The 22,028-nt window shown below is 40.0% G+C and overlaps 1 protein-coding gene across 1 annotated transcript in view; it reads left to right on the plus strand.

Moving 5' to 3' along the window:
• Window positions 1-22,028, plus strand: part of LOC122202657 — a 193,136-nt gene that overhangs the window by 30,515 nt on the left and 140,593 nt on the right. Inside the window, exon 3 of the mRNA XM_042909087.1 lies at window positions 11,369-11,503. Coding sequence (XP_042765021.1) covers window positions 11,369-11,503 — 135 coding nt within the window. The remainder of the gene's footprint in view (window positions 1-11,368; window positions 11,504-22,028) is intronic.

Consider the following 22,028-nt stretch of genomic DNA (forward strand, 5'->3'; position numbering starts at 1 on the left):
TTCACAGAATAACTATAGAGAGGAACATGTTATTAAATTCATATGGAAGAGAAAATACATTTACAGTACTGCACTGTGCTTGTAAAAAAATCCCCATGTAAGTGAACCCTCCCAGTTCAAATCCATGTTGTTGGAGTTAGCTGTATCTTTAAATGGTAGTATGTCTTTATATTAGTCGTGAGATAATCAAGGAAGGGATAACAGTGATTGAAAACCTATATGTAATGCAGAGTCTGTGGCAGTGCCCTTGGTTGGGTGGTGTAGTTGGTGTCCCCCCAGCAAGCCGCGGGGACTTTGCTCCAGGGGGCTCAGACATTCCCTCCTGTGCATACTGTTCTAGATCTGGATGGTACGGGTTAGCTGTGGCCCACTATGCCTCTTCATCTCTTTCCCCCCAAAGGAGGGACAGCATTTCTTTTATCAGGCTATCCGCACACACCTGACTATCGGTCACAGACTAAAGGCATCTAGAGGAGAGGAGGGCAGATCTCGATGGGGATAAACATCATCTTGTCCTGGTCTCACCATCCGAAGCTCTGTGTTGTCTCCAGGCCAGAGGAAGCAGCTTTCTTATAGCACAAGAAGTAAGGATTTCTTTTCCGTTTTTTTTTTTTTTTTTTTTTAAAAGAAGAATAAAGAACATAAGCTATTTATTTATTTATTTATTTATTTATTTATTTATTTATTTATTTATATCCAAGTTAGTTAACATATGGTGTAATAATGATTTCAGGAGTAGAATTTAGTGGAATTTAGTGGTTCACCACTTAACGTATAACACCCAGTGCTCATCCCAACAAGTGTCCTCCTCACTGCCGATCACCCATTTAGCCCGTCCCCCGCCCAGCACCCCACCAACAGCCCTCAGTTTGTTCTCTGTATTTAAAAGGGTCTCTTGTGGTTTGCCTCCCTCTCTCTTTTTTATCTTATCACAGAGTGCTCAGGTAAATGTGGCGGTTTGCAGTTCCCCAAACCTGCAACCAAATAGCCCATCCGAAGTTGTAAGGTCCCTTTTCGTCCCTCCTACCGGGGACACTTGTAAGGGTTTGCCATCAGGCTTCTTTGTATTTACCGTCACATCATCAGAAAGCAGGAGGGCCTTGTTGCCGTCTGCTCAGAGGGTGATCCATGCGAGGGTTTCATCAGATTTCATCAAATCCGTGGGAGGGTTCTGATTCTTAGGATCATATCTGGGATGACTTGGTGTAAGATTGATCCCCCAGTAAGAGACTCTGACATAAGTTGGTGTCTTTCAGTCTAGTATTTATTTGGAAGGTGATAAGTGAGTGCAGAAGTAATAAAGGGCTCCGTTCAGCAGGTTACAACTTGAAGCAACTGGGATTTTAGAATTGGTCTTTGGTTGTCACTTGCAGCCAGACTTCATTCTAGCTAATGGAGTCCGTGCATTTCTGTTGTTTGCTACCAAGAATTCTGGCTGGTGAGGCACATTTGACGAATGGCATCAAATAGAAGATAGTCACTATGTATTGAGTGTTCTCCGTGGTAGCAGGCATTGTGCCAAGTATTTTATCCACACTGTCATTTGATCCTCCTGAACCTCAGCAGAACCATCCTTTCACAGAGGATGGATTTGAATCCCCGACAGTTGCCTCGATTTCCTAGGGTCACACATTCATTACGTGACAGAACCACATCTCACTCATCATCTGCTGGATTGAAAAGTTGCACCTTTAAATGCTGCAACACCTCGCAAGTGATTCTCTAATAAAAATCCACGTAGTCATTGAGATGAAATCTTTCTTGCTAGAGCCTAGATTTTTTGTGCAAAACCAATGTCATTTATCATTGTACCTCTTCATCCGAAGGCTTATGAAACACTTGATTGTAACAATTATTATATCTTCTGATTCATCAGTATTCTTTTTACAGGCAAACAAATCTTTTAGTTCCTCATTTTATTGTTTTTGTTACCTTAATATAAACATGTTGTATATCATGTCCTGATAAATACTATCCAGAATGAAATACAAAGTCTTGCGAATGGCCTTTCTGTCTGGTATATAATAGGACGATCACCTCTTTTGTGGAATGTAAATTAAGACAGCCATTGCTTGGATTTATCATACTCCTGAATCGTGTTGAATAAATTTAATTTTTAACCTTTTGATATTAACTTTTGTTTAGCTAGATTTTCTCCATTCTGAATACACCATTTTTTAGACCTAAGTGTAGGATTATTATCATCATCACCATTTTTCAATTTTTTAAATATTAATGTGTTGCTTTAGGTTTGCCAGTATCTCTTTCAGTCTGTTACCAGACATATTCAACAAGGCTTCCAGCTTTGTGTCTTCTTCAAACATAAACAAATAGACTTTTAAAAATATTTATTTATTTTTTTGAGAGAAAAAGCACAAGTGGGGGGGAGGGGCAGAGGAGCGAGAGTGTCAAGCAGGCTCTGTGATCAGTGCAAAGCCGGAAGTGGGGCTTCATCTCAAACCCTGAGATCACGACCTGAGCCACAGTCAAGTTGGATGCTTAACTGACAGAGCCACCCAGGTGCCCCACAGACTTTTATAGCTTCACAGACTTACAGTGAGTTGAAGCAGGCTAAACTCAGTATAGTAGTTGAAGTACCATTTGAAATTGATTCTAAATTGCACTTGAGTATTATAATTTAAATATTGATTAAAATGTTTTTAGACAAGCACAAAGCCCACGTCAGTCTCACAAAACTATTCTGGAAAACTTACTAATTCTTTGCTCAAATTCAGCTTCACTGCTTTTACTGTATTTCTAGAATTTCTAAGTATGGTGATTAGTGTATAAAAAGGAGACAAGGAAAGGGGCTCATTAATTAATTTTTAGAAAACTCCCTCCTGTAATCACAGATACGATTGATAAATTGCCGTCTTAAGTAATCGTTCTAAAATCTGACTTTACGTTGCTTTAACGGACTTTAACTTCCCTGAAACATGTTTTGCAATATCCTCCTTCATATTTTTGGAAAACTGATCATTGGCCCATCTGTGGCTTTCTGACTCCCCTCCTGTTCTTTCCGATTCCGGAAGGATCACATCTGTCCAGACTCAATTCCTGATCCATCTTCCATTCTGGCAAAGACTTGGATTCATTCATCACGTAAAAGTTGCCTGGCAGTTGGGCAACTGTGAACATTCAGAGTCCTCTCAATGGTATTCGCTCTGTTTGAGACAGAAAATCATGTTCCTAGACGGAGAAGATGAAAGCAAAATAGTAACAGAGAAGCTGGGGTCTGTCGTTGTTATTATTCAACTTTTAGCGCTGCACTTATGGCTTCCTGGGGATTTTGGGAAACCTCCAAAATTTTTAACCTTTTTATCAAAGCAGTATGTTATCAATGTAGATAAATTTGAAAATAAAGGCGTACAATTAAGGCTACTCCAGATATGTGTACATGTGGATGTGTATGAACACTATTATGTTTGTTTTTACGCACACTGCTGGGTATATACTAGATACATGATTGGTATGTAATTATATTTCTTGATGGCCACATAGTGTTCCATCATGTGTAATACTTAACTTTAAACATTTGGATGGACATTTCGATTATTTCCAAAACACATTTTCAAAGAATGCTTATTTAAATACAAATACGTATTTCATATTTATTTTTTTAAGTAAGGTTATTATTTTACTGCCCAGAGGCTATACTTGCAAAATTATGGCTACAAATGATATGTCATGTCAGTATTTTATTCGAAATTGTTCTCCAGGGGCGCCTGCGTGGCTCAGTGGGTTAAGCGTCCGAGTTTGGTTCAGGTCACAAATTTGTGATTTGTGAGTTGCAGCCCTGATTCGGGCTCTGTGCTACAGCTCAGAGCCTGGAGCCTGCTTCGGACACTGTCTCCCTCTGTCCCTGCCCCTCCATTGCTCATGCTCTCTCTCTCTCTCTCTCAAAAATAAATAAAGATTAAAAAAAAAGACATTGTTCTCCAGATTGGCAGTGATTTTGACCTTGAATTATAAGGCACTTAAAATGTTCTGTGCAATTAGTAAACAACATTGAAGTTACATACAGCGTTTAGAGTCAATAAATGGGTATTTAGTAGAATTTCAAATAATTAAGTTTTAGTTTACTTTTCCATTATACTTCCAAGTTATTTTTTGCTTTAATCTATAAAACTATTACAATAAACATTCAGTCTTAATCACTGTAAACCCAAGTAAACAAGCAGAAATAATATTTATGTGTGTGTTTGGTAGTTTCCTTGTATTTCTTAATTTTATAACACATCTCCTCATGGTGTCTTTGTCCTATTCCCCCCCCCCCCACACACACACACACAAGTGACAGATCTTTCTTAGTGGATGATACTAAGTCTTATATCATTTGAGTAGATAGTTCTGAATTTAAGAACAGTAGATATCCACCAGATTTAACAAATTGAGAGAGTCATAATCCATCCTGCACAGTTTATAAAGATGTGTCCAGCTGGGGATGGTAATTCTCCACGTTCTTCCCACATCTGCTTGCATTTTGTTGTGGTGGACCTTGGCATGATTACTGAGACTTAAATATAAGAACTAATGTAACAAAACAGTATATTCTTGGACAAAGATTTGATAAAATTATGTTACTGTAGGAGTGTGTGGTCCTCTGATGAGTAAATATAACGAATGGAAGTGGACAGAAAGTGCACAGCACTAATGGAAGTGCTGGATAATACAAGAAACTCAGTGATGGTCCCAGGCTTCCTTAATCTTCTTGGGGGATCTGTTTTATCTAAATTATGTGACCACAGGCCATGTTAATCCCTAACCCAGAGCTGAAAAGCCCAAGGAAAACATATACCAGTAAGTAAGTGAAAGGATCATGCAGCTATATAAGGTTGAAAGTCTTAAAATCACAACGGGTGCAGTCCTCCTGCAGGAAGAACCAAGTCAATAAAGAAATGGGCCTTTTAATAAGAAAGCTATGAAACTGAGATAATTTCTAAAAATGCTTGAACCTTTAATTAAATATCCATTGGCTACCCTCAAGTTATAGTCACTGTTGCAACTACTAGAGATTGAAAAGAGATGAGTAAAACAAATGATTCTGAGTTTGAGTCAGAGCTGCTAACACCAAGGAGACTTACCATTTAGTAAGGGAAATGCTGTGTATGTGATTGAAATGAAGTCTGGTACAAGTCTGTAATTCTCAAGCACATTGCCAAGAGACATGCAGGGAGAGCCCTTAAAACAAGTATGTAGGAGTTGGGTAAGGCTTTTGAGGAACTGGTATCTGAGACAAGCTGTAGGGATTAATAATTGTTGGGCATGAAGAAATAAAGAGCAATAGATGTGGAGAAGAAGTTTATGACTCAGTTGAATTCCCAGTAGAATCTGGTGCCTCTGATAATTTTTGTGGTGAGTCCTTTAAAGGACCTGTTTGATACAATGTTGAGCCATTAAGATTGGACAGACCTTCTGTCTGACCTCAGTAGTTCCCAGGACCTTCATTGAGATCATTCTGTGTGAGTCTGGGACTCAGCAACATCTCCAGACCAAGAGGCTTTGCGCTTCAGTTGGTGAGGCTTAGTTACCCAAGGGTAGCCTTCTCTGCGGGGTTTACAAAAACCCATGATTCATTATGCTAACGTATAATAGACTCACACATTATTTAGAGTGGCTTTGAGAATGATGGGAGGAAATAAGGATGTAGTACAGCAGTGGGAAAGGATGAAACTTGTTTGAACACTTTGTAGTTGAGGTATTTCATTTAGTGAATTAGAACGACTACTTAAACATACTTTTCAATGAAAATGTGTTGCTTTAACTTATTCAAACATTCTAAAATGGGATATGGATATGTAGCATTAAATGAATGTGTTTTCAAAGGTTATTCATTGTCAGCTTTCATCCTGAAGTTTATTCTGTTTAATCATGGAGAATTAGAAAGATTATATGTGATTCATCTCAGAAAATACACAGAATAATAAGTGAACAATAAAGTACGTCTAAAAGACTCTGAAAATATATAATGACATCAGGTTCAGCATTATGCAAACTGCAGACATTGTTAATCACATGGATCATGGCTTGATAGTGTTTTACAGTTATTTATTTTGAGAGAGAGAGAGGGCATGCACAAGTGGAGGGAGGGGCAGAGAGAGGAGAGAGAGAGAATCCCAAGCAGACTCCACACAGAGCCCAACACAGGTGGATGTCCACTCTCACTGCTGTTTGTTTAACATAGTACTGGAAGTCCTAGCCTCAGCAATCAGACAACAAGAAAGAAATAAAGGCATACAAATTGGCAAAGAAGTCAAACTTTCACTCTTTGCAGATGATATGATAATCTATAGGGAAAACAAGAAAAACTCCACCAAAAAACTGCAAGAACTGATACGTAAATTTAGTAAAGTCTCAGGATATAGAATCAACATACAGATATCGGTTGCATTTCTATACACCAATAATGAAGCAGCAGAAAGAGAAATCAAGGAATCCATCCCACTTCCAATGGCACCAGAAATCATAAAATACCTAGAAATAAAACTAACCAAAGAGATAAAAGATCTGTTTGCTGAAAACTATAGAAGGCTTAATGAAAGAAATTGAAGAAGACACAAATGGAAAATATTCCATGCTCAGGGATTGGAAGAATAAATATTGTTAAAATGTCTATATTACCCAAAGTAATCTACACATTCGATGCAATCCCTATCAAAATAACACCAGCATTCTTCACAGAGCTAGAACAAGCAATCCTAAAATTTGTATGGAACCAGAAAAGACCATGAATAGCCAAAGTAGTGTTGAAAAAGAAAACTAACGCCGGAGGCATGACAATCCCGGACTTAAAGCTGGAATCATTAAGACATTATGGTACTGGCGCAAAAACAGACACTCAGATCAGTGATACAGAATAGATACGGATCCACAAATGTATGGCCAACTAATCCTTGAAAAGCAGGAAAGAATATCCAATGGAAAAAAGCCAGTCTCTTCAAATCATGCTGGGAAAACTGGACAGTGACATGCAGAAGAATGAACCTGAGCCACTTTCTTACACCATACTCAAAAGATAAACTCAAAATGGATGAAAGACCTACACATAAGACGGGAAGCCATCAAAGTCCTCGAGGAGAAAGCAGGCAGCAGCCTCTTTGACCTCGGCCACAGCAGCTTCTTACTAGACATGTCTCTGGAGACAGGGAAAGAAAAGCAAAAATGAACTATTGGGACCTCATCAAGATAAAAAAATGTTCTGCACAGCACAGGAAACAATCAACAAAACTAAAAGTCAATCTATGGAATGGTAGAAGATATTTGCAAATGACATATCAGATAAAGGGTTAGTATCCAAAATCTATAAAGAACTTACCAAACTCAACACCCAAAAAACAAAGAATCCAGTGAAGAAAAGAGCAGAAGACATGAACAGACACTTTTCCAAAGAAGACATCCAGATGGCTAACAGACACATGAAAAGATGCTCAACATCGCTCATCATCAGGGAAATACAAATCAAAACCACAATGAGATACCACCTCACACCAGTCACAATGGCTAAAATGAACAACTCAGGCAACAGCAGGTGTTGGCGACGATGTGGAGAAAGGGGGACACTTTTGTGCTTTTCCTGGGAATGCAAACTGGTGCAGCCACTCTGGAAAGGAGTACGGAGGTTCCTCAAAAAGTTAATATGACTACCTCATGATCCAGCAATTGGACTACTAGGTATTTACCCAAAGAATACAAAAACGCTGATTCAAAGGGGCACACGCACCCCGATGTTTATAGCAGCACTATCAACAATAGCCAAAATATGGAAAGAGCCCAAATGTCCATCAACTGATGAATGGGTAAAGAAGATGTGGTATATGTGAATATATAGATAATATATATGTACAATGGTGATCAAAAATAATGAAATCTTGCCATTTGCAACAATGTGCATGGAACTAGAGTATGCTAAGTGAAATAAGTCAGAAAGACAAATATATGATTTCATTCATATGTGGAATTCAAGAAACATAACAGATGAACATGGGAGAAGGGAAGGAGAAATAAGATAAAAACAGGGAGGCAAACCATAAGAAACTCTTAAGTAGAACAAACGGAGGGTTGCTGGAGGGGAAGTGGGTGGGGGAGATGGGCTGGATGGGTGATGGGCATTAAGGAGGGCACTTGTTGGGATGAGCACTGGGTGTTACATGTAAGTGATGAATCAGTGGGTTCTACTCCTGAAGTCAATACTACACTGTGTGTTAACTATCTTGAATTAAAATAAATAAATAAATAAAATAGGAAATAAAGTAATGTTATTGGTATATTTATAATATCTTTATGATATTTTTAAATGTCTATACTGAGCTTATATTTTAAAATCAGAATAAGCAGTAAAAATATTTGAGACAGGATTTCAAAGAATAATTTTGACCAGAACATTTTGAAAAATATGAATATTGTAGAATGACTTTACTATAGAAGAGTAGGATGGCATAGAAATGTACTGACTTTAAAAATTTTTATTGGCTTATAGCAATAATAATTGATTTTTATTTTTGATTTCACTAGTTCTTGGGTGGCCCCTCGTCTGCATGTGGTAAAGGCTGGAGTGGTGCTCTGCTAGCCTCCTCTGGCAGCAGGGCTGGACTTGAACTTCCAGGAAAGCTTCAGTCACATGTTCGATTTGTCAGTGCTCCTCTCTGGCCTCTGCCTTCTTCCGTTATTGTCTCGCATGACAGCATCCAGCTAGAGCTTCCGTTCCGCATGGCACCGTGGCTTTTTAGTAATAATAAAATTGAAACCGTTAGTTAACATACGTATATTTTATAAGCACTGAGAACATTATTAAGCAGGAAGAAAGGAAGAATTCAGCAATTTTTAGGCACTTGGGTTAGGGTTCAGATATTGCAGTTCAACTGTCCTCTAGCTTAAGTACAATTTGATGGCTTTCAGTTTCTTAGTCGACTGACTTTTCTTTCAATATGTGTTTTATTTGCATGGAATTTTAATACTAGTCTGTCAGATCAATTTTTGTTTAATAGTTTGGATAGTAGCATTTAAAACAAGCTATCAATAGGAAATTCCTACTCAAGGATTGAAATTGAGGTTTCCAGGCCTTTTAAAATTTTGTATATCAAGAAAGCATACCTTCTGCATGACATTAGGGTTTTGCTAAATGGGCTGGTTTTCTCACTGATAGAACTTCTTGTTCTCTCTAAAAGATTCTCGGGTCTTGGGATTTATTTAGAGAATATTATATTCAAGTAATTCTTTTGGGTGGAGGGGAGAATATGTGACCCCCAAATATGCCATTTTGGCATGTATATTATTTTGAGCTGAAGGCAACCAAGATTCAGCAGACTCAAGAAAACTTTTTTTTAACAGATGATTTTCTTTTTTCTTTTTAATTAATTAATTAATTAATTTTTAAAGAGAGACTGAGTGGGGGAGACAGGCATAGGGAGAGGGAGATAATCCCAAGCAGGCTCCATGCTAAGCATGGAGCCTGACTTGGGGATCTATCCCAAGACTCTGGGATCATGACCTGAGCCAAAATCAAGAGTCAGACATTCAATCAACTGAGCCACCAGGCACCCCATCAAGAAAACCTTTATATCTCTCCCTGAACTACCTAAAATAATTTAGATTGGTGGGGGAGCTGGCTCAGAGAGAGCTACTACCAGAGATGATAACTTTTATTTGAGTGAGCTATCTGTATGTGCAAGGATCTAATTACCAGACGTCTGCTCGTGCTCCATGCTGTCAGCACGGGGTCCGACGCGGGGCTTGAACTCCCAAATCGTGAGATCATGACCTGAGCTGAAGTCAGACACCAACCAACTGAGCCACCCAGGCACCCCCTGCCCATCGACTAATCTTAATACAGGTGTACCCCTACTGTATTGTGCTTTGTTTCTTTGCATCTCACAGATGCTGTGTTTTTACAAATTGGAGTCTTGTGGCAACCCTGCATTGACCAAATCTACCGGTGCCATTTTTCCAATGCGTTTGCTCACTCCATGTATCATTTTGGTAATTCTTGCAATATTTCCAACTTTGTCATTATTACTATATTTTTGTGGTGATCAGTGATTACAGTTACTGAAAGCTCATATAGAAATTTTTTAAATTAAGGCATATACATTTTTCATAGACATAATGCTCTACCAAATTTAGACTACAGTGTAGTCTATAGTATAATATAAAATAACTTTTATGTGTAATGGGAAACCGAAAAATTTATTTGACTCACTTTATGGTGGTCCAGAACTTAGCCCTCAGTAACTTTGAGATATGCCTGTATTTCTTAAATTAAAAAATTCCAGAAAACATACAGTATTTAAATTTTTTTGTGTGAACACACAAATTAACAAAGGTTTCTCAAGAACAGGTAGCCATACCTGTTAAAAAAATTGAATTCATAATTAAAAAACATCCAACAAAGAAAGCTTCCAATCTAGATTTTTTTCCAGTGGTGAATGTCTAGCAAGCGTTTAAAGAAGAAATAGCATTTATTCTCCACAGCCTCTTTCAGGGATTAGAAGAGGAGGAAATACTCCCAACTCATTTTGTGGGGATAGCATTTTCCTAATGTCTTACAAGATATTATAAGAAAAGTAAGGGGCCCTGGGCTGGCTCAGTAGCGCATGTGACTCTTGATTCTGGGTCATGGGTTCAAGCCCGATGTCAGGTATGGAGCCTATTTGAAAAAAGAAAAGAGAAGGAAAGAAAAATACAGGCTGAAATCCCTTGTGAGCAAACATACAAAGGTTCTCAACAAAATTAGTAATTTAAATCCACAACCACTTTGCAAAGCAGTTTGGCAGTTTTCTATATGGTTAAATCTGCATTTATCATATGACCCTAGACTTCCCCCTCTACTGATATGGATACTTTGTTCACATATATCAGTATGCAGATGTTCTTTATTCATCATCACCAGTAACTGGAAACCCGCTCTCCTTCAAGCCCTTGTGGGTGAGCGTCCGTAGGACGGCAGAACACTTGCTTCTCCAGCGAGAAGAACCAGTTCATGGAGCGTGAATGAATCTTACAAGGATTTAGGACCCAGGAAGCTACCTGTGGTGTTATTCCATTTTGGTGACATGTGGGATAGGAGGCAGTCTAGGGGCGGGGGGGTGGCTCTGAACGGGGTGGTCATGGGATTCTGGCAGTGATGGAGCTCTTCAGAAGCCGCGATGGCGATCAGCCAAGTGTGTGCATCTGTCAGGACCCGCAGACCACGTACCCCAGAGCGACACCCATACCTTGTGTGAATAAAACCATGCTGGCATCCCTGGGGCCCACGGGCACAGAGTCAGCGAAGGCAACAAGGGCGGGATGGATGGGGCAGAGGCTGGGGTGGGGGTGGGCTTGGTGGTGGTGGCCCCACCTGACCCTGCTTGGGGCCTGCTTTCCTCTGCAGCTCGTGGTGGGCGTCGGCGAGGACAGGACTGCATTCCTGGATGACAAGGACCCTTGGCAGGTGCAGCGCTAGATTCACAGCGACGGGGTCTCCTGAGCTGTCTTCCGTACCATCGCAGAGCACACCTGGCAGCAGGTAGGGCTCCCAGCCTGGGGTCCGACTCAGTGGGTGAGACCTTGTGTGCAGGTGGAGGTGAGGCCAAGCTCCTCCGTAGAGGAGGCTCTGAATAAAACTTTTTGCAAGATTTTAAAAGTAGATCAAGCAGAACTTGGAGAGAATTTGGATGCAATCCGTAAGTGTGGTGAGGGGTGTGAAGAAAGGCATTAGCATGAGGAACTTGGGAAGGCACTGTTTAACTGGCGATGGCGAGGCTAAGGACAGAACTCTACACAAACACCGCTCCAGTAGTTAACCTTGTTTTTCACAGAGGTGTGTGGTAGCATTTCTGGAACTAATTTATTTGTATACTCGGGTTGATCAAATCTGTAAATTCATTGTAACCATGAGACTGGACTCCCTAAGAGTAAGTAGTGACAGGCAAGGCAGAAAGCTAGAATCCCCTTGAGATGTTGGATTGGAGGTACCACATGAGTGTGTGTGTGTCTCCTCTATGCATGTGTGCACATGGACACAACAAATAATAGATGCATATGTGTGTGCAGGGCAGCATGTATAAGCATGTGTACATATATACATGTTTACACACACACACACACACACACACATGTATATATGTATAAATATTTCCCAGAAATAGTTGTAATGAGCAAAAACCAATGGACTACATCCCAATTTCCTCTAAATAAATCAGGCTTCCATGGGGAATTTGTTGATTCCAGGACTACACAGAGTAAATACAAAATCGGCCTTGGGCATCTTATGGGTCCTGAAAATAAGGAAGTGGTCAGGAAAACTAAAGGATGTCATCATATCAAAGGACATTAAAGCCAGTCTGAAAGCGCTCCCAGTGGGCAAACTTGGAACAGATTATTGACCATGTCCCTTTCCCACTGTCCTTTCTACACACACAGGAGAGGACTCCATGATGAAAGCTGATTATTATTCAGCCTAACCATACAAACACTTAACAATCTCCCAAGAGATAATACTTGCAAAAACTACCATTTATAGAACTTTTCCAAGGTGCCAATTCATTGATAGTGACATGAAATATGTCCTCTAATTTGGTCTTCAACAGTTGTGTTACGAAAGTCTCACAATTTATGTATGAGGGAGCAAAGACATGGCAAGGTTTAGAAATTTGCTTGTTACATGGTTGACATTCAAACCCTGTGAAACCATACATCTCTTCTAAAAATGTACTTTCTGGTTTTTTTTTTTAAAAAAACGCTAAATTATTTTGAGAGGGAGGGTGAGAGAGAGAGAGAGAGCAAGCGAGCGTGTGAGCACCAGTGGTGGAGGGGCAGAGAGAGAGGAAGAAAGAATCTCGAGCAGGTTCCAGGCTGTCAGCACAGAGCCTGACGAGGCAGAGCTTGAACGCACGAACCATGGGATCATGACCTGAGCTGAAATCGAGTCAGATACTTAACCAACTGATCCATCCAGGCACCGCATCTAAAATGTACTTTCAACTGTTTAAATTCCAAGATTTTGAATGATAAAGGATTTATCTTGTTTGTCTTCTTTGTACAGTGAAAATAACTTTAGCGTTTTGCTTACCAGAGCATTCATTTAATCCATTATGTTCTTCATAATCATTCTAAAGGGAAACATAGTCAACAGAGAAGTTCATATGACAAGGTTAAAACAAATACAATATCAGCAACAAAAATAAAGCACTGGAATTAAGTATTCATTGCTGCTATAATGAATATTCATTTAACAAATACTTATCACGCATTCATGTACTTAACGACTGTTCTAGGAAGTAGGACATATGAATTTTGAAAAGACAGAAATTTCTACTTTCATGAAGTTTGCATTGTAGCTGGCATATATGGAAAAGAAACAAACACCAGTTAAATATTGTACCAAATAAGATCATGGTGATGAATTTTGTCAAAAAGTTGGATGTAACCTCTTTCTAGGACTAAAGTTTTTTCACAATGCAAAAGTATCTGTTTTTGAAAGCATTTTGTTGGCTGTGGTATAGACTTACAATCTAGTTACCTCTCTAAACTTAATGTAAAGAGACATTACATTAATACAGGTTTGAAAGATATGCTTACTTTTATCTAAATCTTTGTGGTCCAAAAGATCATTCTCACAGAATTCTGTTTCTTGAAAACAGATTACCGTCTGTTAGTAAGTGAGGGGGAAAAAGGTCTCTCATGATATGCATAACTAGCGAAATTGATGGTGTATAAAAGTAAAACTGAGCGTTTCAGCCATCCAGAGAACATTTTATTCTTGCTTATTTTTTTTTCTGCACAGAGTGATAATACTAGCAGGAGTTTTTTAAAACTGTAGGAGGTGCCCCCCAAATTGGGCAACTGAGATCCTCCAGGAAAAGCAGAGACCACTCAAGAGATTTATAGAATCTACTTATGCTTTTCTGTCATGTCTTAGTCCCCACAGTGGGAAATGTTCACAGAGACAACTGGTTATAAAACTGTTAGTTCATAGTTATTCAGAACTGGAATAGCAATTTCATAATAATGATAGAATTTTAAAGCAGCATTATCCAGAACATCACTAATTTCAGCCAACTTCTTTTTCTTTTTCCCCCCAATTTTTATTCAAATTCCAGTTAGTTAACATACAGTATAATATTGGTGTCAGGAGTAGAACACCCAGTGCTCATCCCAACAAGTACCCTCCTTAGTACATGTAGCCCATCTCCCACCCACCTCCCTCCATCCACCCTCTGTTCTCTACCATTTAGAATCTCTTATGGTTTGCTTCCCCTCTTTTTCTTTCCTTCCCCTTCCACTGTGTTCATCTTTTCCACATATGAGTGAAATCATATGGTATTGGTCTTTCTTTGACTAACCCTTGGCATAATACACCCTAGGTCCATCCACATCATTGCAAATGGAAAGATTTCACTTATTTTGATGGCCAAGTAATGATCCACTGTACTGTTTATGCACACACGCACCCACAAACACCTCCCATACTACATCCTTTTTTTTTAAGTTTATTTATTTTGGAGAGAAAGGGCATAAGGAGGGGAGGGATGGGGGGGGATATGATGTGGCCCCCATGCTGAGAGCAGCGAGCCTGATGTGGGGCTTGAACTCACACACTGCTAGATCCTGACCTGAGCCAAAGTTGGACGCCGAGCTGACTGAGCCACCCAGGCACCCCATATACCACATCTTCTTTATCCATTCAGTCAAGGGACGCTTGGGCTCTTTCCGCAGTTTGGTTATTGTTAATAGTGCTGGTATAAATATGGGGGTACGTATAACCCTTTCAATTCATATTTTTGTATCTGTTGGGTCGATACCTAGTAGTCCAGTTTCTGGGTCATGGTGCTTCTATTTTTAAATTTTGAGTAACATTCATACTGTTTTCCAGAGTGGCTGCACCACTTTGTGTTTTCACCAACATTATAAGAGGTTCCCCTTACTCTGCATCCTCACCAACATCTGCTGTTCCCTGAGCTGATCATTTTAGCCATTCTGACAGGTGTAAGTTGGTATCTCATTGTGGTTTTGATTTGTGTTTCCCTGATGATGAGTGATGTTGAACATCTTTTCGTGGGTCTGTTATCCATCTGGATGTCTTCTTTGGAAAAGTGTCTGTTCATGTCTTCTGCCCATTTCTTCACTGGATTATTTGTTTTTTGGGTGTTGCGTTTGATAAGTTCTTTACAGATTTTGGATACTAACCCTTTATCAGATGTGTCATTTGAAAGTATCTTCTCTCATTCTGTTGGCTGCCTCTTAGTTTTGTTGACTGTTTCCTTCATTGTGCAGAAGAGTTTTATCATAATGAAGCCCCAGTTGTTCATTTTAGCTTCTGTTTTCCTCGCCTTGGGAGACATGTCTAGAAAGAAGTTGGCTACAGCTGAGATCAAAGAGGTTGTTGCCTGTGTTCTCCTCTAGGATTTTGATGGTTTTCTATCTTACGTTCAGGTCTTTCTTCCATTTTGAATTTATTTTTGTGTATGGTGTAAGAAAGTGGTCCAGGTTCATTCTTCTGCACATTGCTGTCCAGTTTTCCTAACACTATTTGCTGAAGAGACTATTTTCCATTGGATATTCTTCCTGCTTTGTCAGAAATTAGTTGACCATAACTTATGGGTCTATTTCTGGGTTTTCTCTTCTGTTCCATTGATATATGTGTCTGTTTTTGTGCCAATACCATACTGTCTCGATGATTACAGCTTTGTAATACAGTTTGAAGTCTGGAATTGTGATGTCTCAGCTTTGCTTTTCTTTCTCAGGATTGTTTTGGCTACTCAGGGTCTTTTGTGGTTTCATACAAATTTTGGAATTGTTTGTTCTAGCTCTGCGAAGAATGCTGGTGTTATTTTGATAGGGATTGCATTGAATGTGTAGATTGCTTTGGGTAGTTTAGATATTTCAACAATGTTTGTTCTTCTAATCCATAAGCATAGGATGTTTTTCCATTTGTTTGTGTCCTCTTCATTTACTTTCATAGGCTTTCTATAGTTTTCAGAGGACAGATCTTTTACCTCTTTGGTTAGGTTTGTTCCTAGTATCTTACTGTTTTTGGTGCAGCCATAAATGGGATGGATTCCTTGATTTCTCTTTCTGCTGCTTCATTATTGGTGTATAGAAATGCAACAGATTTCTGTATGTGGTATTTATATCCTGTGATTTCACTGAATTCATGTATTAGTCCTAGCAATTTTTACTAGAGTCTTTTGAGTTTTCTGCATAGAGTATCATGTCCTCTGTGAATAGTGAAAGTTTTGACTTCTTCCTTGCCCATGTAGATGCATTTTATTATTATTATTATTATTATTATTATTATTATTATTTTGTTATCTGATTGCAGAGGCTAAGTCTTCCAGTTCTGCTTTATTTTTATTATTAATTTTTTAACGTTTATTTATTATTGGGAGGCAGAGACAGAGCATGAGAGGGGCACAGAGAGGGGAAGACACAGAATCTGAAGCAGGATGCAGGATCCGTCTGTCAGCACAGAACCTGACACGGGGCCCGAACCCAAGAACCGAGAGACTTGAGCCAAAGTCGGATGCTCACCCGACTGAGCCACCCAGGTGCCCCAGTACTGCTTTAAATAGTAATTGTGAGACGGGACATCCTTGTCTTGTTCCTGTCCTTAATGGGAAAGCTCTCAGTCTTTCCCTGTTTATGGTGATATTAGCTGTGGGTGTCTCATGGCTTTTATGATGCTCATGTATGTTCATCTGTCTGTCCCTACTTTGTTGAGAGTGTTTATCAGGAAGAGATGCTATAGTTTGTCAAATGCTTTTTCTGCATCTATAAGAGGATCAGATGGTTCTTCTTCTTTCTTTTATTAATGTGGTGTATCACGTTGATTGGTTTGGGAATACTGAATCAGCCTTGCAGCCTAGGAATAAATCCCACTTGATCGTGGTGAATAATTTTTTTTTTTTATGTACTGTTAGATTTATTTGCCAGTATCTTGTTGAGAATTTTTTATCCATGTTCATCAGGAATATTGGCCTGTAAGTCTCCTTTATAGTGGACTCATTGTCTAGTTTTGGAATCAGGGTAATGCTGGTCTCATAGAAGGAGATTAGAAGTTTCCCTTCCATTTCTACTTTTTGGAACAGTTTGAGAAGAATGGATATTACTTGTTATTTATTTATTTATTTATTTATTATTTTTAAAATTTTTTATATGAAATTTATTGTCAAATTGGTTTCCATTCAACACCCAGTGCTCATCCCAACAGGTGCCCTCCTCAATACCCATCACCCCCCCCCCCCACATCCCCCATCAACCCTCAGTTTGTTTTCAGTTTTTAAGACTCTCTTATGGTTTGGCTCCCTCCCTCTCTAACCTGCCTTCACCCTGCCTGCATCCGAGCTGTCTGCCTGCCAGTCAACACAATACTCCTGTGTTTTATCTCAGGCGCATGTCTGTGTTTCAAAACCCCAAACTCCAAATTTTAGGGACCTGCACGATGGGGACCCGTGTTGATCCTCTGGAGGATTGTTTTGTCACCTTCATGCTATTTGCAAGGTTGTGCCAGAAAAGCAGTGGCAGGACTGAGCAGTGGTTCAGAGGTTATGGCAAAGTGCAGCACAAAGGTGGTGCTGAGGTTTGCCAGTTCTTTTTGTCCCTGGAGAGGCTGTGCCGTGACTCCCAGATGCACTCCAAGTGGGGCAACTGTTTCTCCCCTTGTGATCCAGGAGATCCTCAGACCATGCTGCCTGCTCCCGGGTTTCCACCCTCCCTCCCCACAGGAGCACGCAGGGTTAAGCCTGCCCTGCAGGACCCCAGCGATGGTGCAGATTTCTAAACCTTCAGACTTTGTGCTCCGCTGCTTGTAATAACTTGTGGTATTCAGCCCTTCTCCATTTCCCAGTCAGTGGTTTTTGGGGAAGAGTTTCTCTTGTGCAATCCCCAGCACATTCTGTCTCTCTCTCACTCTCACCCTCACTTTCTCACTGCCTTCTGTCTCTGTGACCCAGTTCTCCCTCCCCTCTGTGGCGTCTGCAAATCAACTTTCTCCCCAAATCAACTTTTCTCCCCAAATCAACTTTCTGCAACTCCTACCTTCTGTGATCCAGCTGTTTTCTCTACTTCTAGTTGTTCAGTCTGTTCTCTCAGTCCTCAGATCGATTTCTTGGTTGTTCACAATAATTTGATATTTATCTGCTTGTCTCAAGGGATGAGGCAAACTTAGGGTCCCCCTACTTCTCCACCACCTTAACTGCTACCACATGAAAGCCTTCTCAGTTGGAAAATAAGAAGTAGAAATATCTCTTTTTGGATGTTATAATCTTGAATCTAGAAAGTTCTGAAGAATCCCTTAAAATATGAACAGATCTGGTAGATGAGGTTAGCAAGGTTGCAGGATACAAGATCAATGTACAAGAATCAGTTTTTCTCTATAAACAAGCAATAAACAATCAAATAACGAAATGAAGAAACAATTTCTTTTCTAGTAACAAAAAAATAAAATACTTCGGCATAGTTTTAACACAAGTATAAAATTTGTACACTGAAAACTAGAGAACATGGTTGAAAGATATTGAAGAAACTAAATGAATGAAAAGACTCCCAAATTCACGGACTGGAAGACTTAATACTATCAAGATGGCAGTTTCCTCAGTTAGCTCCACATATTCAACACAGTTCATATCAAAGTATCAACATTTTCAAATGACATTGAGATCTTCATAAATTTTTGGAATGCTGCATAATAATTTATTTTTATAGTTTCACATTATTACACAGGTGTGCCCTATGTGAATGTTCCTTTTCCAGATGCTTAGGCTGAATCTGATTTTTCATTATTAACATTGTTATGTATATATTTGTTATGTTTTATGATTATTTCCTTTGGATTTTTTTAAAGTAAGGTTCCTGTCTAGTAAAGTTATACCTAGTTTTGAGTCTTATGACTCTTACATGTAAATTCAGTTATTAACCTGAAGAAAATACAGGTGAAGATAATGATTTTTCTTGCTGCTTAACCATTCTATTTCTTCTGTGAATTTTCTGCCCGTTTTCCATTGTGAGTTATTCTGGACACATATTAAAGGTTAATTTTAAAACGTTTTCTTAAAAGTAAACTTTGCTAAGATACCGATTAAGCCAGACGTATCTTACCTGTCCTAAAATGATTAGATTAACATTCTTTTGGAAAAACTTGACAGTCCTTTAGAACTTGGATGTGCAAATGCTGGTCAGTTTCTATCTCTCATCCTCCAGTCGCCTGTGACTCCTCTCTGCTGGGCCAGAGGAATGTGGGCTGTGGAGTCAGACTCCTGGGGTTTTACCACCTGCTCTCCTGTTACTTGTCCCTTACCTGGCGGTGAGGCATACCGACCTCCCTGTACCTCAGCGTATTTGCTTGCCATGGGCATGAAGATCGTTGTAAAGGCTGCCGACCACGATACTTGCAGGTCACTTTGAGCGGATCGCACTGAGTAAGCACTCAGTAAGTGCCGGCTCTTACGCTGAGTAACATTAACTGGCTACCATGGTCTTCATCACCAGCTTTGCTTTGGACTGAGTGAAGAGATAAAGGACCCCTCCCCCCACCCCCCGCCTCGCCCCAAAGTTCTGTCAGCATAGTGTCCGGGAGGGAGAGCGTCCCTTTGCAGACACACCTGGCATGAACGAATTTAGGAACAAAACAGGAACGAAACTTAGATAATCCTCCTCCAGTGCCAAAAATGACGCAACGATATGTGGCCTGGGGATCGACGTGTGGCCTCCAAACCATGCAGTGCTTCCCTCTTCTTTGAGCTCCCTTTTATTCCGGTCTGATGGCAATGGGGGTTTGAAACTTCAGTCAAGACGGACTTCATTTCCAATGACGTTAATTCAGTTGTACGTCAGGTTAATCAGCAAAGAGGTGTTGGGCGTAAATCGTGGACAAGACTGGGATGGTTTAAAGAGATATTAGACAGTCCGTTTTCACGATGTCAACCAAACTGGGAAGAAAGGATATGCTAAAAGAAAAAAGTGTTTAAAGGCAGCAAATACTAAGCAAATAGATGGACGACAGGAGATACAAAAACAATCTCATAAAAAACGTTCTACCCTTTGTAAAACAAAACTTGGTTTACATGTGATTTTATCTGCTTTGTTATTATATTTATATTCTGTGTTAACTCACTCATCTGAAAACATTTGTTGAAACATTGAATACAAAGTGGTGTCTTAACTTGACCTAAGTCTTTGTGGGTGTAGTTTACTAGGATTATAGCTCCCTTTCTCAAACTAAGCATCCTCATCTGTAAGACAGGCACAGAGTAGCCATCAGTAAATGATCACGAACAATATGCGAGGATCTATGCCAGTGTCTCGTGGACAGTGACGATCTGAGCACGAAAAATCCATGGAGAAGTTCACAGTCCACCTTGGACGTGCATGTCTGTAGTGAAAAGCTGACCCCCCAGATATTAAATAGTGCTGCAGCTCACCCAGAAACATACAGCATTGTCTGCTGCTAGCAATTCTCACAGATTAACCCCTACAGTTGTTTGGAGGAATATCTATATCCTTGAGGTCCTTCCGGAATTTCCTAAAGTTTCTTTTTTTTTTTCTTCTTATTTTAAACACATGCTATGTAGTCTGTATTTTATGTTAACCAATCCCAAATTTAGTAAAACCTATGCGGTCATTTTTGTGTAATGCAATAGCAGTCAAAGTTTAAGCCACACATCTGTTAGTTTATTTGCATAGATAATAAACTTACGATGGTCTTGGAAACTGTAAGACCAGTGTTTTCTGTATTTTAGGAACTTGGAGGAGAACTCAGTCACTGTGAGCCTGGGTGGTTTCTCAGAATAGATTAGGATTAGCCGGGGTGTGAGGAGCAAGCGTGGGTGGTTTCTCAGAATTGACTGGGATTAACAGGGGTGTAACGAGCAAAAGAGCGGGAGCCGACCACGTCACAGGGTGAGAAGGTGCTTGTCCTTCTTCATATCAGCAAGTGCTTACAAAGTGCCACCGGACGCCAGGCGTTGTGTTAAGGGGCTGGGGATCCAGGAGCGAAAACGGGTTCCCTGCCTCAAAAGCGCTTGGGCTTTAGAAGAAAAGACAAACTGGCAACAACAGTGAAGTAAAAACTACACGTTGTTTCACAGTGCTAAGTAAATACGGAATGTACCTACTTCACTTTGGGGAGGGACTGTCGAGTTTCTTGGAGAAGCAAGTGAGAGGTATAAACGAATACGTGCGAGGAGAGCAGTCAGAATGCTCTTTGGGGCTTAAGAGGAAGGGCTGGAAAAGGTGATGCCATTTTTCCTGTTCTGTTACTTTTCCAAGGTAGTGGTGCCCAATTTGCTTTGTTTTCCCAAGCTGGCCTTATAAGGCTCACATCATTATTTTTAAAAAGTTCCTTCTGTAATGATGAGATCAGGTAAGGGAAGCAGAGCCATTGTCCCCAAGGGCTTTCCTGGGGGCCCGCATCACTCAGACTGCGCAGCGGTAGGGTCTTGACTGTTTAGTGGCTGATGCTGCTGTAGGATTATTAACTAGGTTTTATCTAGACCTTTTTAATAGGACTCTGGAAGCCTTATTTCACTCTTCAGTGCTTTGTGTAGTGATTACCAAAGGAACTTTTGACTTTCCTCTGTAGTGCGCATATACGACCGTTCTGAAACAGATCACACGTGGAATGTTATTTAAATGTGTGCTCTTGTGAGTTAATGCACAGGCGTTAGAAATGAGGTAGCAGCAGAGATGCTACTCAGTGCAGAGGAATAACTTTTACGTTAACAAGGTGAATACATTCTTAAAATATCTGCCATACAAAAAATTGGCAAACTGCAATGGGCTTTTCAAATGTTAAATAGAACATCTATGTTCAGACCGTTGCTCCAGAGCTAAAGGAAGTTATTACCGTGGAAATACAAGGTGGTATTAGAAGAATGCACCTGTTCAGTCAAATGGCCCCCAAAATAGCTATCATCGCCGTTTTCCTTAAATGTTCTGCAAACCTAATGTTTTCCGCAGAGTGGCGCCCTGGGGATCCTGCCCCAGGTTACCCTTTGGTGTGGTAGCCATGTGCCCTTCACACACGTACAGTGTGCAGACGTACAGCTCACACG

The sequence above is a fragment of the Panthera leo genome, chromosome D2 (genome assembly GCF_018350215.1).
Source record: "Panthera leo isolate Ple1 chromosome D2, P.leo_Ple1_pat1.1, whole genome shotgun sequence".
NCBI lineage: Eukaryota > Metazoa > Chordata > Mammalia > Carnivora > Felidae > Panthera > Panthera leo.